The 16,158-nt window shown below is 65.0% G+C and overlaps 2 protein-coding genes across 5 annotated transcripts in view; one reads left to right on the top strand and one right to left on the bottom strand.

The window, feature by feature from the left end:
* TRAF7 (TNF receptor associated factor 7) overlaps positions 1-2,864 on the top strand; it is a 37,008-nt gene extending 34,144 nt beyond the window's left edge. For all 3 annotated transcript variants that reach the window (XM_076350856.1, XM_076350858.1, XM_076350859.1), the window contains 5 exons: positions 13-135; positions 953-1,072; positions 1,291-1,422; positions 1,658-1,777; positions 2,028-2,864. In XM_076350856.1, coding sequence (XP_076206971.1) covers positions 13-135; positions 953-1,072; positions 1,291-1,422; positions 1,658-1,777; positions 2,028-2,042 — 510 coding nt within the window. In that variant the 3' untranslated portion in view covers positions 2,043-2,864. The remainder of the gene's footprint in view (positions 1-12; positions 136-952; positions 1,073-1,290; positions 1,423-1,657; positions 1,778-2,027) is intronic.
* Positions 2,865-5,356: 2,492 nt separating this feature from the next.
* The window catches only part of CASKIN1 (CASK interacting protein 1), a 32,559-nt gene continuing 21,757 nt past the window's right edge, over positions 5,357-16,158 (bottom strand). Inside the window, exons 11-21 of one of the 2 annotated variants that reach the window (XM_076351099.1) lie at positions 15,559-15,774; positions 13,384-13,491; positions 13,110-13,228; positions 11,975-12,062; positions 10,146-10,243; positions 9,564-9,674; positions 9,371-9,472; positions 8,734-8,872; positions 6,541-8,655; positions 6,041-6,437; positions 5,357-5,519 (exon numbers count right to left, since the gene is read on the bottom strand). In XM_076351099.1, the coding sequence (XP_076207214.1) occupies positions 5,423-5,519; positions 6,041-6,437; positions 6,541-8,655; positions 8,734-8,872; positions 9,371-9,472; positions 9,564-9,674; positions 10,146-10,243; positions 11,975-12,062; positions 13,110-13,228; positions 13,384-13,491; positions 15,559-15,774 (3,590 nt within the window). In that variant the 3' untranslated portion in view covers positions 5,357-5,422. The remainder of the gene's footprint in view (positions 5,520-6,040; positions 6,438-6,540; positions 8,656-8,733; positions 8,873-9,370; positions 9,473-9,563; positions 9,675-10,145; positions 10,244-11,974; positions 12,063-13,109; positions 13,229-13,383; positions 13,492-15,558; positions 15,775-16,158) is intronic. The other variant, XM_076351100.1, reaches the window with a different exon arrangement.

The following is a 16,158-nucleotide window of genomic DNA, read 5'->3' as shown; positions in this document are numbered from 1 at the left end:
TGCTTTCCGCAGGTCTGGGATATTGTAGGTACCGAGCTCAAACTGAAGAAGGAGCTGACAGGTCTCAATCACTGGGTGCGAGCGCTGGTGGCTTCTCAAAACTATCTCTACAGCGGATCTTACCAAACAATCAAGGTGGGACCCTGAGACTCGTGGCAACCGTAAGCCATCGGCTCTCCCCGTGCCTCTACGTATCTGTATTCTGCAGCATGGGTTGGTGGAGCAGGACAAAAGGTAGCTGCTAGGATGCGAGAGCACTGCTGTAGCGTTGCTGACACACTAGATTTTACTGCGCTGATTGCATCTTTGCAGGCACAAAAGGCTGGGCTCTGGCTGGTCCTTGGGAGAGCAGCTGCTGGGGGATGCTCGCTAAGATAAAATGCGGCCTCACAGCTATGGCGCCTCACGCTGCCTCCGCAGCTGCCGCAGCGTTATCTGCGCTGACAGTCCTGCTGATAAGAGGAGAAGGTCACTGTCTGGCTGCAGAGTTACCATAAATCTGCATGTGGTTTCCGAACTGCCCTCATCTGTGTTGGCTCAGGCTTTGATGAATAGTTCACCTCTCAGCATCTGGGTGACACAAGAGAATTTGAAGTTTCCCTCCTCGGTGTTAATAAATCCCTGTTAATTTGTCTGCATCGGTTTTTAGTGCTATCATGACTGGGTTGTGTGTGCACATGTGTGTGCATAGTCACACACACAAGGTGTGCAACCTCCACAACTTTTTCAGCCTGGATGTTCAAAGCTGGGCAGCTAAATAAGATAGCAGGACTTTGCTCATCAGTACTGAACATTCCCAGCCGGACAGATTTGTCCTTAAAGATGTGATTTGGGCACACGTGGAGCCAGGCTGACTCCATGCGTGGCTGGAGAAGAGCTTCAAGGGAGCTCCCTCCTGGAGAGGGGTCCCTGCATGGCTCTCATCCTGCCTTTGCTCCGGCGTCTCTTTCAGATCTGGGACATCCGCAACTTGGAGTGTGTCCACGTGCTGCAGACATCAGGAGGCAGCGTCTACTCCATCGCTGTGACAAACCACCACATTGTGTGTGGCACCTACGAGAACCTCATCCATGTAAGGGCTGCGGGGTTTGACGCACTGGTTGGCCTGGGGCTGGGGGAGAGGGGCAAGGAGACGGGGACCTGGCTCTGCCGGTCCCCTTTATGGCACACCCAGAGCATGGGTGCACAGCACCCACCCTGGAGGTGTGCGTGGAGGTGGACGCACCTCTCGGAGGAGAAGTCGGTGGCCTGCAGCCCAGTGCAACCTCCGAGCCCTGCTCTCCCCCGTAGGTCTGGGATATAGAGACAAAGGAACAAGTCCGCACGCTGACTGGGCACGTGGGTACGGTCTACGCCCTCGCTGTCATCTCCACGCCGGATCAAACCAAAGTCTTCAGTGCGTCGTATGACCGGTCTCTCAGGGTACGTGTCCAGGGACGTGCAGCTGCGTCTGTGCATTTGGCACTGCTTTTAAAAACGGACAGCCCTGAGGGGAAGGGAGGACGGGGGATCCTCATCCCTGCGTGCCACGTGGCCTCATATTTTGTGTCACCTGGCTTGAACCCTGTGGCCCTCAGCATCCCCTGTCCCTCCCGGTGCTCGGGATGTGTCAGAGCCCGTGCCGCTCTCTTGGCTCACGCCTCCTGTGTGCCCGTAGGTGTGGAGCATGGACAACATGATCTGTACTCAGACGCTGCTGCGACACCAGGGTAGCGTCACTGCCCTCGCAGTCTCCAGGGGCCGCCTATTCTCCGGCGCTGTGGACAGCACTGTAAAGGTTGGTTTCCTCAGGTTTCTCCTTGGTGGTTCGTTCTCTTCCAGTAGTAGAACTAGGGCATTAACTGAGTTAGGAGCCGCCTTCAAACAAACAAGGGGGTGGTTCTCAACGGGTGGGAGGTTTAACTCTTGGCGGAGGGTGTTGTGGACGCTGGAAGCCCAAAGGGAAGCTCCACGAGAGGATGAAGAGAAGCCCACAGAGCTGCTCAGAACAGTCACCGCCACGGGTTCCTGTTGTCTCTCCTCCACAGGTCTGGACGTGCTAGTGAGAGCGCCACACTAGTCCTGCACACTGAAAGACCAAAAACACCTCCCCTCCGTCGGCCTGCTGGGTGACTAACACCACTATGAAGTAACTGCTGCAGCTCCTCTCCGCACCGACCACTGCCTGCCGCTGCCCATCGGCCGGTTCTCCCACCCGCAAGGACCCCGGCTGGCAGCTCTCGGGACGGGTCTGGCCCACGGATGCCCCAGATGTCCCCTCAGATCTGCCGTATACGATTGGAAATGCAGAGGAAGCCGTTCCGGTGCCAGTGCCTTCCGCACCGCAGGGTGCCCTCCTCTGCCTGCGTCCCCCCCAGCTGGGGAGCATCCTCTGGGGCCATCCCCCTTCGCTGGGGCGAAGCTGGGCCTCCAGGCCACGGCAGCCCCGCGGGGCAGCGGTGCAGATGCAGCACAGCCCTTGGCCAGTGATGGGACTCAATGGTTCAGCTTGTCACGGGCAGGAGCCAGCCTGGCCAGGGCGGCGACGCTGGGAGGCTGGTCCCTTTGTAAATGGTAGAACTGAGCATTAGGCCTTGCCCTGGGTTGGGACCCCGACCCCTTCGTGTCTCTAGTATTTAATTTTACTGCCAAGATGTCAGGCTGATCCATCTGGGAAGAGGTGTTTTCTTGAGTAGCCAGGTACGATTTTTATGCCACAGCTAGTTCTCAAATAACACAAGCCCATTGTTCACCACCCTGTAATAATGGTCTCCACATTAAAGAGAAAAAGCCTCCGTTGCATTTTTACTCACATTTTCTACTGTTTTTAAGATTGTAATATAGATTTGATTATTTCTTCATTGACAATAAAAGCGGAAAGAGTTGCTCCTGGCCAGCGTGAGTTATTGCAGGCTCTCGGCGGGAGCTGGCGGCCAGCACCGGTCCTGCGGCAGCCCCTGCCTCCAGCCTGCGCCTGTCCACCCCACGGCTGCTGCCGAGAGCCACGTTTGGCTGCCCCGGAGGGGTGGGCACGGCCACGGCCGCTGTGAAAAATGGGGTGCAGGGGCTGGGCACCTCGGGGGGCGGGGGGAGCCAGGCTGCCACACAGCACCCCCAGCACCGGCACCCGGCCCGGCCACTGCAGAGGCACCCAAGGGTGGCCTCGGACCGTGCAGCGCGTACGCCCAGCAAGACACGACCGCGCCAGAAGGACCCGCGTGCACCGCAGCATCCGGCACCCACGCACCCGCTGTGCCGGCACGGCCCGGGACGCCGCGGCCGCCTGCCAGCCCCGGCCGCGCGGCGGGAGCCATTGCACGCGATGGCTGAGGTTTCTTGGACACAAACAGTGGTGGCAGCCCGGCAGGGGTTTTATTTTTTTATTTTTCTTTAAATATTTGTTGCCAGACTTCGTATAGGAGCAAACTTCTTCACAGCACCACGAGCCATCTACTATTCAGAACAGGAAGAGTAAGACGAGTAGAGGTGAAATCTAAGCACAGAAGAGCAGGGAGAAGCACCAAGATGCATAGCTTGACAGATGGGATACGATACAGAGTCCATAACTTAATCATAAAAAATATATATATGTATATATCCATCATGTAGAACTTTATGGATTTTTTTTTTTTTTAGATACAATTTTTTTTTCTTTTCAACAGATATTTTCAGGCGGGTGATTTTTTTTTTTTTGTTATTTTTAAAGTATTTTTTGTGGTTTTTTTTTTTTTTTTAAAAGAAATTTCAAAGTTGTGCCAAACACATCTGGATCAGCGACCACAACGGGAGAGACGGGGAGGGGGGAGAGGGAGGGGGGGAGAGGAAGGCGGAGAGAGAGACCACTCTGTACGTCTCAAGAAAAGAAAGGAACAGCAACACTTCGTTTTGAAACCACAAGCAAAAAATGCATTCATCAGGACTCAAGCGACTGAACCAGACTCCAACTCCAGTTTATACATGAATATACAGCGGTGCGTCCCGGAGGACGCACGCGAGCACACGCACCCCCGCGTGCACACCCACGCACACCCACACACACGCGCACACCAAACGAATGCCAAAAAACCAAAACAAAACCAAAAAAAAAAAACCCCCAAAACCTGAAGACACTCCAAAAGAAATGAAACACCTCCAGTAGAAGAATTAACGAAAACCTCCGTAAAACAAGGCACATCCTTTGAGTTCTTAATGGTGTAAAAATAAAGACGTGACACTGAATCCCAACGGAAAGACCCGAACAGAACTGCTTGCACGTACCTTCCACCCAGAGAAAAGGTAAATATTGTGCTACTCTTAGAATGAGTTTGCCACAAGACACACAGCTTAGTATAATCTAATAGTTTTTCTCAAGCTAAAATCCAGTTTTCTCTTGATTTCTTTTAAACTGCTTTATATATAATTGCTAATATTTTTAAATCTTTTAAATATATATTTGTTAAAGTTTATTCTTTTTATTATTTTGGGGGTGGGGGAAATCTGGTTTATATCTTTTTTTTTTTTTTTCCCCCCTCCAATAAATTAATACTTCTTTATAGCTTATCACTGTCCTCTCCCCCGGCGGGGAGGGGCCGGGCAGGGGCACGTCCCGCTGCCCCCCGCCCGCCCGCCCGCGCCGCCGAGGGCCCCGAGGTGGGGCGTTCGCTCCCCGATTTGCAACCAACGCAAACTAAACCCCCTTCCCAGCCCTGAGGCAAAGCCCCCGCGAAGGGGAGCCCCGCGGCCAGGCCCCCGCGCCCCTCGGGCAGCATCCCTCCACGGGGCAGCCCCCAGCCCGGTGCGACGCCGCGGCGGGACCCCCGCGCCCCGCCCGCCCCCAGCGAACGACGACAGAAAAAGAAAGAAAATTAAAAAAGGAAAACTAAAAAAGGAGAAAAGAAACCCAAGTGCATTTGCCCACCCGGACCCGCCACCGGCGCGGCCGCAGCGTCCACCAGCAAATGCCATCGGCGACACATGGCACGCCGCTGACGGAGCCGCCGCCGAGGCCGCCGCGCCGGGCAGGGCTTGTGCTACATTCGGGCCGCGGCGACCCGCGGCGCCAGGGCCGGCAGGGCACGGGCGCGATGGCGGCGGCCACCGGACAGGTAGGTAGAGAGACCCCCCCCCCCCAGAGCCCCGGCAGCCAGTGGGGGGGGGGGGACGTTTCGGTCCAGGGCGTGTCGCTTCATTTCTTCTGTTGGTTTGTTTTTTTGTTTTTTGTGGGTTTTTTTTTTTGCTTCTGCAAAAGGGAGTCCCGCCGGAGCCAGCGCCGAGTCCGTGAGCACAATCCTGAGGTATCTTCTTCTTTGTGCAAACCCCGAGGGACGGGGTGTCCGGGAGGGGACGGCTGTACAAAGGGGACAGGGGAGGGCGGCGGGGCCGGGGGGGGGGGGGGGGGGAAGTCGTGGATCGTTGTGCCCTTGTGCCCACGTAAGCCCTGAGGTTCGCGGGGCCCTGGCGCCCCTCACTCCAGCATGGCGTCCAGCTGGTCCGCCAGGTCGTCAAACATGCTGCCGATGTCGTCCAGGATGCTCACGGTGCTCTTCGACTCCACGGCCGAGCTGAGTGAGGGGTGGGGACGGGTCAGCGCCGCGCACAGGACGGCGGCACCGCACGGTCGCCTCTGCCCCGTGCAGGGCCCTCCTGCCCCCGTCTGCCCTGCGGTGCTCAGCACCGTGTCCCCAGCGTCACCCCCACAGTGCAGACCCCAGTGCCACTGCACGGCTGGGGCCAGCCCAGACCCACAATGCTCTGGCTCGGTGTCCCCCAGTGTCACCTCTCCAAGACAGCCCCCAGTGCACCCGCATGCCCAGGTCCCCCTGCCCGTGGCTGCTCCGGTACAGTGTCCCCCAGCGCCATCTCCCTAACACAGCTCCAGCCAGGGCCCCGTGATGCTCCGGCACAGTGTTCCCCCAACGTCACCCCTGTCAACAGTCCCACTCCCGCCATGGTGGCACAGCCCAATCCCCTGCCCGCGATGCTTGTGGCCTCCTGACCCACCCCATCCCCATGCAGCTCAGTGGCACAGCACAGCCCCGCGCCCTCCCCAGGGACCACCGGCCGCTGCCCCGCGCCCCCTTACTCTGCCGCCTGACTGTCCTCCTGCTTGATCTTCTCCTCCACAGCCTGCAGCGCGGCAGCCAGGGACGCGCTCGTCTCCTCCAGCTTCTGCTGCGCCAGCTCGGGGCCGGCGCTGTCAACAGAGGGGCCGGCGATGGTGGAGCGCGGCGGCTTCACCGGCACCTGCTGGGGCTGCGCGCCGGGCGAGAGGGGCTTGGCGGGGCTGGAGCAGAGCGAGGGCGGCGTGCTGGACGGCTTGGCGGCGGTGGCGCCCAGCTGCCGGGCGGGGGACGGGGCAGGCGTGGAGCTGGCGCTCACCGACTGGATGGCGGTGTGGGGCTTGGGGGGCTTCGGCGCCGTGGGGGGCGGCACGGGCTTGGGGGACACCGGGGGTGGCGTGCCGTGGACCCGCTTCACCTCTGCGGAGAGAAGGGAGAGGGGCAGAAAGGCAGCGGGGCCGGCCGGGACCCCCGGCATCTGCCCCAGGGAGCTCCCATCCTGGGGGGCTGGAGAGGCACCTACCTGGGCTGCCGGGGCTCGGGATGGGCACCTTTTTGGGGATGGGTGCCGGCGGCCCAGGCACCTTCTGGGGCGGCTGCGTCAGCACAGGCTTGGGGGACACTGGTGGCTTGAAGGGCTTCTTGGGCTCGGCGGGCGGCGGGGCGTAGTCAGGGCCGTCGGGGCGGGCAGCGGGCGGCGGAGTGGGGGGCGGCTCAGCCCCGCTCAGCTCGGAGGCCGGCTGCCGCTTGACTGTGCCGGTGCCGTTCTGGTAGACGGCAAGCGGGGCCGGCTCCAGCGCCGGCTCCTTGTCCTTGGCCTTGGGCCGGCGCTTGACGGTGTCGGACTCGGTGAGGACGAAGCGGACGCCGTCCTGCTGGCTCTGCCTGGCCCGGATCCGCCGCTTGAGCGTGGCACTGGCCTCCACCTTGGCAAGGTCCCCGTGGCGGTGGGCTGGGGACAGACCCTCGCCCACCTCCCCTCGGGCCGGCCCCAGGGGCCGTGGCCGCTGCTTGATGGTGAGGTTGCCCTCCTCGGCGAAGGGGATGCCGTCCGGGGAGCCGCCGCGCTCGACCCGCAGCCGCTCACCGGGGCCGTCGGTGCCCGCCTCCGACCGCATGCTGTCGGCACGCTCGCGGCGGGCGGCTGCCACCAGCCCGGTGACGGGGCCGCTGATGGTCCGGCGCCGGTTCACCACCTCCCCGTCCAGCCCGATGGCCTCCTTGTGCTTGACGGTGGCCAGGACGGTGGCCACGCGGGCACGCTCAGGGCTGCCTGGGGGGGCCCCTGGCTGCAGGTAGTAGCCCTCGGGCGCCTTGGCTGGCCCTGGCCCGCCGGCCCCGTGCGGCTTCTGCAGCGCCAGCGCCCGAGCCCCACCACCGATGGAGGACATCTCCAGCATGGCCGCGATGCTGCGCACGCTGCCAGCGCTGCCCGTGTCCACACTGCCGCCCAGGTCACTGGCCCGCCGCTGCTCCCGGCGGCTCTCCCCCTCGGCGGTGAGGGGCCCGGCAGCCGCCTCGCCCTCACCCTCCTTGGGGAAGTCCTCAGCCATGCCGGCACTGGAGATGGCGGAGCTGGAGCGCTTGGGGGGAGGCGGCGGGGGCCCCTTCTTCTTGGGGCGGACAGCGAAGGACTGACTGCGGTTGACGTTCTTGTCGCTGCCGGCGGGCGCCCGCACCGAGTGACTGCGCCCCACGCGCCGCTGGACGGTGGCGTAGGGCCCCGCGTCCGGCACCAGCAGCTCGTCCCGCTCCTGCTCGCTGTCAGAGGCGGCGTAGCGGTTCAGGCTGTGCGCCCGCTTCTTCGGCCGCCCTGGCTCCTCCTCGCCTTCGCCCGCCGGTGGCAGACACAGCACCGGCACCGAGACAGGCAGGACGGGCACCCCCGGGGGCCCCCCCTCACCCTCAGCGGGCTGCGGCAAGACATAGGCGAAGCCACGGTGGGTGGGCGACTGGGGCAGGGAGCGGGGTGACGCAGGGCGCTCGCCCGGCGGCAGCAGCTGCGGGGTGGGCTTCACCTTGGCGGTGGCGTGGGGCACCGGCGGGCCCTGCGGGGAGGGGGGCCGTGGCTTGCCGGGGGTCTGCGGTGGTGTCAGGTGTCCAGCGGAGGATGGGAAGGGCTGCCGGGGCTTGCCAGGCACCGGTGGCACGCTGGCGCGCTTGACGGGGTGGCCGTGTCGGGGTGGGCGCCCCTCCTTGGGTGGTGCAGGGGGGCCCTCACCAGCCCCCTCTGCCAGGTACTCCTGGCTCTTGGAGATGGCGGCGGCGGGGGGGGCCCGTGGGCCATCCCCCAGCAGCTCCTGTGAGCTGCTCATCAGCCTGGTGCGGCCGCCCAGCCCCGGGGGCGAGCGGTAGCCAGGGGCCGCGGGGTTCGCCACCTTCTCAGGGGGTTCCTCGGGGGCTTCGCCTGTCATGGCCACCTGCAGCTCGCTGCTGAGCTCGCTGTCCTGGAAGGTGGTCATCTTGGGCGACTGGCACTCGGGCGGCTCCGGCGGGGGGGACTCGATGGCCAGCACCTCCGGGCATGCCGCCGCCGCCGCCGCCTTCCTCTTCAGCGTGCCTGGCTCATACTTGCCCAGCTCGGTGCGCTGCAGCTCCGCCAGCTTCTTCACCGCCAGCATCAGCTTCTTCTGGTGGCCTGGGGACACCACGGGGCATCAGTGCCACCGCCGGGGGCTGGGGCTGCCACAGCCAGGGCTGCGGCATGGGACCTTACCCAGCTTGGTGATGCCAATCTCCTGCAGGTCCTCCCAGGTGATGTCGGTGATGAAGTCGATGTTCTCGTAGCCGTTCTCTACCAGCACCTTGTAGTACTGGGACAGGCCGATCATGGAGAGCCACAGCGCCAGGTTGGCCTGGGGGGAGCACGGGGCATGGCTCAGCGCCGGCTGGCAGCAGGATCTGGCCCTGGCACCCCCCCAGCACCGCAGCACCCATGCCACGCAGGTGATCCCATCTTGCTGGGGGACAGCCCCAGGGGGTTCCCCTTGTCCCCACGCTGTCCCTGTGCTCCTCAATCACCTGGGGCCATGCCCAGCCCTGTTCCCATGGGAAGCCCCTTGCCATGCTCAGCCGATGGGGCAGGAGGGGTGTCAGGGGACACACGGTGTCACGTCCACGTGGTGGCAGCTGGCACCAGCCTGACGGTCCCTGAGCTATCAGGAGGGGACGTGCACAGCTTCAGGACCGTGGGATGTGGGTGCCATCTGGGAGCAGCGAGCCAGCTCCCACTCTCATCCCCTCTGTGCCACCGCCTCCCTGGAGGGGACCGGCTGCCGAACTCCCAGCATGGCCGGGTCCCCAGTGCCGCCCTGGCTGTGGCTTTGCCATCCCCAGCCCTGCGCAGCCCTTACCGGCTTGTACTCTGGCAGCCACTCGGGGATATTGAGGTTGTTGATCTCAGAGGCAATCTTCTTCCTGTGCCCCGGCTTGGTGACACCGATGGCTGTGAGGTCCTGGGGCAGAGAGGGGGGTCAGCACCGCCCTGCACCGGCTGTGCCCCCCTCTCTGCGGTACCGGCCAGCCCCGGCATCCCCGTGGCCTAACCTCCGGTGTCATCCGACTAATGGTGGTGATGTCGTAGCCAGCGTTGATGAAGTTGGGCGCGTAGAGCTGCAGCTGGAACTTGCAGAGCCACTGGTACACCGTCTCCGAGCTCTGGGGAGAGGTACAGAGGGCTCGGGGCAGCCCAGGGAATGGGGACCCACTGTCCCTGCCCGTGTCCCCCGGGGCTGTCCCCACACCCGTCCATGTGCCGGCAGGAGGCCCTGGCTGGGAGCTGGCACCGCAGAGAGGCTGCGTGGCCCCGTGGCTTGGGGTACCCCGGGCACACGCCTGTCCCCCGGGGTGTGCAGGGGGCTGGTGCCATGGAGCAGGGGGGACCGGCAGCCGCAGGGATGACTCACGCCACTGGCTCATGGCACGGCACAGCACCCCACAGGCACTGCCATCACGGCCAGCACCCAGAGCCATGCCAGCCTTGGTGCTCGCATCACAGGGCTGCCAAGGCACCTGCGGCTATGGGTGTGTGTGGGGGGGTAGCCCTGCCGCGTGGCTGTGCCCGTGCCCCCCCTCGACACCACACTCCATGGTGGGGGTCCCCACGCCACCCCAGCGTTCCTCGCTCACCTTCCCCTCCGACGGCGGCTCCATCTTCTTCAGCTGGGGCTCGGCGGGGGGCTGGGGGGCGTACGGGGAGCTGGCCATGCTCTGCGACCGCGATGAACCTGCCGGAGAGGCAGCGGTTAGCGGGACTGGGGCCGCGCAGCCCCCGGGCTCTGGCCAAGCAAGGTGGGGAGCCAAGCCCCTGCCCTGGGTGGGATGGCACAGCCACAGCCCCCGGGTTGGCAGGGCCAGGGCAGGCATAGGAGAGCGACACCCGCCCCAGCACAGCAGCCCGGAGCACCCTGGGGTGCCCTGGACATGGGGTCTGCTCCCCCGGGACGGGCAGGAGTGGTGCGGGGCACCATGCCCAGGCACTGCCGTTGGGTCGCAAACCCTATTGCTGAATCCTGGTGAGGCTGGCCGCGCTGGCACGGGGCTCACAGCGAGGGCTGCATCTGCATGGGGCTCTGCAGGGCGCCCGGCCACCAGCACCATGGTGTACACAGCTCCCAGGTGCCATGGCACTGCTGGGGCAGCCCATGCTGTTGCCCTTGCCCACCCCCCCAGAGCCAGGCGAGCCCCCAGCCCAGCCGGGGGCCGGGGTGCCGCAACACCTTCCACCCAGCGTGGCCCCGAGCGGAGGCACCCAGCTGCAGCGGGAGCAGAGCGGGTTTCCCTGGTTCCCAAGGCAGCAGTCAGAAGGGTCCCACTGCCCAAAGCCCTCCGTCCCTGCTCCTCCGGCCATGCCACCAACCCAGGACAGGGCTTGTTCACCCGCTGTGCCCCACAGCGAGCGGCCCGGCTGGGCTGGCACGAGCTGCCTCATCCCCCAGGACGCCGGTACAGGCACCCAGGCAGCCCTGAGGCGCCCACCCTCCAACTGGTGCCTTAACCAGCCCTGGGGGTGACGAGGGCTGCCCAGAAATTTCTGATCAGGACCAGCAAGACCAGCCCCTTCCCTCCCGCTGGCAACTGCACCCTCCATGTGTGTGCATTTCCCCCCCCGTGTGTGTGTGTGTGTGCGCATGAGCATCCGATGTGTGTGTGTGCGTGCGCATCCCCCCCGTGTGTGTGTGTGTGCGCATCCCCCCCCGTGTGTGTGTGCATCCTCCGTGTGTGCATCCTTCTGGCATCTGCATCCCACTTGCGTGGGCATCCTCCTCACATGTACATCCCTCTGCCATGTGCATCTCCTTCACGTCTGCATCCCACTTGCATGTGCATCTCTCCAGCATGTGCTTCCCCCCCCCCGGCAACGTGTGCATCCCCCCTCCATGTGTGCATCCCCCCACCTTCGTGTGCGCATCCCCCCGCCCTGGGTTTCCATCCCCCCTGCGTGTGCATCTCCGCAGCCCGGGCATCCCCCCGCACGTTCATCTCCCACGTGTGCATCCTCCCCGCATGTGCATCTCCCGTCTGCCCCCCCCCACCCCCAGCACGTGCCTCCCCGCGGCGTGGGCACCCCCGCGGTGTGGCCATGCTCCCCGCTACCAGGGCAGCCCCCGCCCGTGGCCCCCCGGACAGTGCTGGCAGTGGCGGGGGGGACCCCCAGCTCGGGCTCCGGCGGGGCTGGCGGGGGGCCAGAGAAGGGAAGGGGCTGGGGAGGAGCGCTGCCGCCCCCCGCCCGCCCGCGCCGCCCCCCCCCGCCCCCCACGGGGCCCCCACTAACCGAGGCAGGAGAAGGCCTGGCAGCAGCCGAAAGGCGAGAGAGTCATTTTTTACCCACACGTTTTTCTTCTGGCGACGGGTGCCGTGGCAATAAAAAAAAAGACAAATCCCTGGATCCACGGCACGCCCGCGGCAGGGCCAGGGCTCCTCCTGCTCCCGGCAGCCGGGCGGCTGGCAGCACGCACCTGCGGGGATGTCCTGCGCCTTGGCCGGCCCATCGCCCACGGCAGTCTCTTGCGCAGAAGCCTTCTGGGAAAGGACCGTTGCCAGCAGCTGAAAAACACCCCGGGAAGGGGGGAGAGCAGGCAGGAGTGAGGCGGGCAGGCGGCGGGGGGCGCGTGCCGCGGGTGCTGTGGGTGCTGCGGGTGCTGCGGTGGCCGCCCCGCCGCCAGCCCGGGTGAGGGTGGGCAGGGAGGGGCGCAGCAGATTCGGGCTGCGGCGGGGAGAGCGGGAGCAGCACAGATGGTGCTTCGCAGGCGCGGGAGCCCGCGGTGCCGCGGCACCCCGAATCCAGCCTGACGCACGCCCAGCCCAGGCTGCCAGAGCGGGCTGCAGGGACCCCCCCCCCTCGCCCGCAAAGCAGAGCCCCCACGGCCGTCAGCACGGTGCTCGGCTCAGGGGTACGCGGATCCCGGTGCCCAGCCTGCTCTGGCCTAACGCAGGCAGGATGCCGGGGGAGGTGGGCTCGCAGGTGCCTCAGCCCGGGGACGGGACACCCCAGGCTGCAGGGTGCAGTGAGCAACGTGCAGTGCGTAATGTGCAGGCAGCAGTGCGCAATGTGCAGGCAGCAGTGCGCAGCGTGCAACGTGCAGGCAGGAGCATGCAGTGGGCTGTGTGCTGGCAGCAGCAGGCAGACGGCTCTGTGCAGTGCGGAGCTGCAGCGGGCAGCATGCCGGTGGCAGCACACAGCATGCAGCGCAGCGTGCAGCGCAGCAGGCAGTGCGCAGTGCGGAGGCACCCTGCGAGCGGCAGCAGAGGCACGGCACGCAGCCTCGGCCGGACCCTGCACACGCTGCAGGCAGCCCCTGCCCGGTCCTGCAGCGCGGCAGGACGTCGTGCCAGGGGCTGAGCCCAGGCCCAGCCAGCAGTCGGGGGGCCAGCCAGGAGGGGACATGCTGGTAGCCACCATCGGTGACAGCCACGGCTGGTGGCACGCTGGGTGCCGGTAGGACCTCACAGCACCTGGCCAAGCATCAACCCCAGCAGGGACCAGGGGCAGCTGCCAAGGCAGCAAATGCCTGCCCCAGGGCAAGCGCCAGTGCCGGGACTAGAGCCGAGTGCCACCGCAGGCTGGCACAGCCGCGTCAGGGCTCGCCTTACCTTGACGCCTTCAGAGCCAGCGTGCAGGGCATGCGCCCCACTGCCCACGCTCTGCCCGCTCCCCGAGCTGCGGGCAGAGGCCACGCTGCCCGTGCTGCCCAGGCTGCTGCGGTCGCCACCTGCACAGAGAGAGGAGATGCCGTCAGGGCATTGAGCCCCATGGCCAGGCTGGGGGATGCCGCAGTGTGGCCATGTCCCGCCAGAGCCACTGCCATGTCCTGGTACATGACCCCCCCCAGGGACAGGGAGGGTCCCAGCAGCGCACCCACCGTACCTGTGAAGGGTTTCCGCAGCACCCAGATCTCCTCCGTGGGAGCTGGAGCGCCCGATCCGCCCTGCGACGGTGAGAGGTGGGACGGGCTCATGTCGGCCCCGCGGGACCCTTGGTGGCAGAGCAGAGAGAGCAGCCGTCAGGCATGCGTGGCTCTGCGCGCTCGGGCTCGCATCGGTGTGGCACAGGGCGAGGCGACCCGCAGCCCCGGGGCCTGTCGCTGCCGCACTCGGGGAAAACCCCACAGCGAAGATGTGGGGTCCCTGGCCGTGGCCGTGCCCAGGGATGTCCGCACTGTCCCGGGGGCCTGTCCCCCCCCGCCCCAAGCAGCTGGCACAGGGTGACAGCGACCAGCCCTGGGACCCTGTCCTGCAGGGCATCCCCTCCCTGCCACCAGCCGGGGACAGACCTGTGGTGGGATGTCCCAGTGCCCCAGCTCAGCCCGGACAGGGGACAGGGACTGTGTCGTCCCTGTGCGGAGCAGGATGGGGACATGACCTGGTGCAGGGGAGCAAAGGGAGCCGCGCAAACTTGAGCAGTGGGGAGCAGGGTCCCCCTCTCCACAGTGCCCCGGCCAAGACGGCGCTGGCCATGCCCCTGCAACTGCCTGCACCCGTCTGGGGGAGGACGCAGGGGCCACGTGGGGCCAGGCACCAGGTGCTGAACCCCCCGCGCTTCCCAGGGTGCCCCATGGCAGCTGGCGACAGTGGGCGAGAGGACCCGGCCCTCCTGGTGGGGCACGGCTCGAGGGTCACCCTCGAAGCACCGCTCCTTCACCGGCTCACCGCGCTGCCCGCCTCTGTCAGGTCCTGCTCGCACCAGGGCCGGCCGGGAACGGCCAGCGCTGAGCCCGGGGTTTAAAACAGCATCAGATGAGATGGACAACAGCCCTGCGAGGCCCGGTCCTGCCGCAGCCCCGCTGCCAGCTGCCGAGGAGCCCGGCTCAGCCCGGCCCCGCTGCCAGCCACCAGGTACGGGGCATCGCCACCCTGCCGCTGCCCAGGCTGTTTTCATTCGTTAAGCCACTCGCCCCATTAGCGGCCGGGCCGTAGCAGGGGGCGGATGGTACAAGGTGACAAAGTCACCGAAGGAGCGCGAGGGGGAACAAACGGCCACGCCACAATCAGGCTGGGACGTCCCTGAGCTGCACGTGCTGCGGTCACACCGAGAGGAGCCCGCGCTGCCCAGGCAGGCGTAAGGCTCAGTGCGACCCAGCAGGGAGAGAAAGCCCCAGGGAAAAGTTTTGCTCCCTTGTCCCCATCACCAGCATGACCAGCCCGGTGCTCTCCCAACACAACCTGCTGCGCCACCGCCACAGGGGCACATGCAAAGACCCCCAGCCCCCAGCCAGCTGGTGGCAGCCCCTGTGAGCATGGTGTGTGCTGCACTGCTGCAAACCCCCCTGCCAAATATATGCTCTCCGGGCGCTCCCGACACATAGACCTGCAGCATCCGTCACCTGCCCGCGCCGCGGGGATGGTCCCCAGGGTTTAGCTGGGCACTGCCTGCGCTGAGCCAGCCCTGAGAGCATCCCCCAGGAAAGCATGCCCGGCACCGCAGCCCCTTCCCACTCTCAGCACGCAGCCCTGACCCGCTTAGAGCGGCTCACTGGGTGTCGAACACCCTGCAGGGGAGGCTGCAGAGGGTGCCTGCGCCCGTGGCTCCCGGCCGGGCACCGCGCTGCCCAGCCCTGCCCCCTGGCACAGAGCCTGGAGAGTGTTTCTGGGGGTCCCCACACACCCAGACAAGGGGGGGCAGGAGAGCAGGGGCCATGAGCAGAGTGCGGACAGCCGGCAGCACCGTGCTGCCTCCAGCCCTGCCCCGCAGCCAAGGACACCGGGGTGGTGAGGGTGGGATGTGCCGGCAGCAGAGCCGTGGGCCGCAGTGCTACAGCAGCACTGGAGACGGCGTGCAGGGGAGGGGGCCGACGGCATGCACGCGTGCACGCACCTGCACGCACTGCACGCACACGCCTGCCTGCATGCACACACACACATGCACACGCCTGCATGCACATACACGCACCCACATGCACGCACTTGCACACGCCTGCACGCACCCGCGTGCAAACACACCACGGCAAGGGGGAGAGAGGCCGAGCAGAAAGAAAAGACTCGATACACACTTTAAAGGAAAAGAAAGAAATCCATCGAGAGCACGAAGCGAGCGGTGAACTACCTTGTCCGTAACGCGGCTCGTCGGCACTGCTAGGGGAGAGCCTGTGATAGCCAAAGGAACTGAAAAGAGTCTGATGGGAATGTGGTGGTGGAGGTGGAGGTGGAGGCAGGGAATGGAACGGATGGGACGAGGCGTCACCGTTTAGCACAGCAGCCCCGTAAGCCGGGAGCGGGATCTTTTGGTACTGTTGGGGGATTGTTACAGTCTCCCATGAACCTGATAATAAAACATAACAAGAGACAAAATGAAAAGAATCAAAATAATAGAGACACGCTCAGCGCCACCAAAAAAAAAAAGAAAAAAAAAGAAAGGAAAAAAAAAAGCAGCAAACAAAAAAGCAACCAAAGGAACATGGAGAAGCCAGAACCGAGACCCAACCGATGCGGAGCCGAACCAAGGAGCAGCAGCGGGAGCTCAGCGCACAGCCCAGCCCGGTGGCAGCATACAGCCCGCGGGCACATCCCGCAGACCCGCCACGGCTGCCCGGCAGGGCACGGACGCCGGGGGAGCCCCGTGCTTGAGGTACAACATCACTGTGGGGCTCCCGGTGCCATGGGGCTCCCACAGCCGGGCTGCCAGGGGTCCTGCTCCCCACGAAGG

The sequence above is a fragment of the Aptenodytes patagonicus genome, chromosome 13 (genome assembly GCF_965638725.1).
Source record: "Aptenodytes patagonicus chromosome 13, bAptPat1.pri.cur, whole genome shotgun sequence".
NCBI classification, from domain to species: Eukaryota; Metazoa; Chordata; class Aves; order Sphenisciformes; family Spheniscidae; genus Aptenodytes; species Aptenodytes patagonicus.
This window is presented reverse-complemented; position numbering and strand designations above follow the sequence as displayed.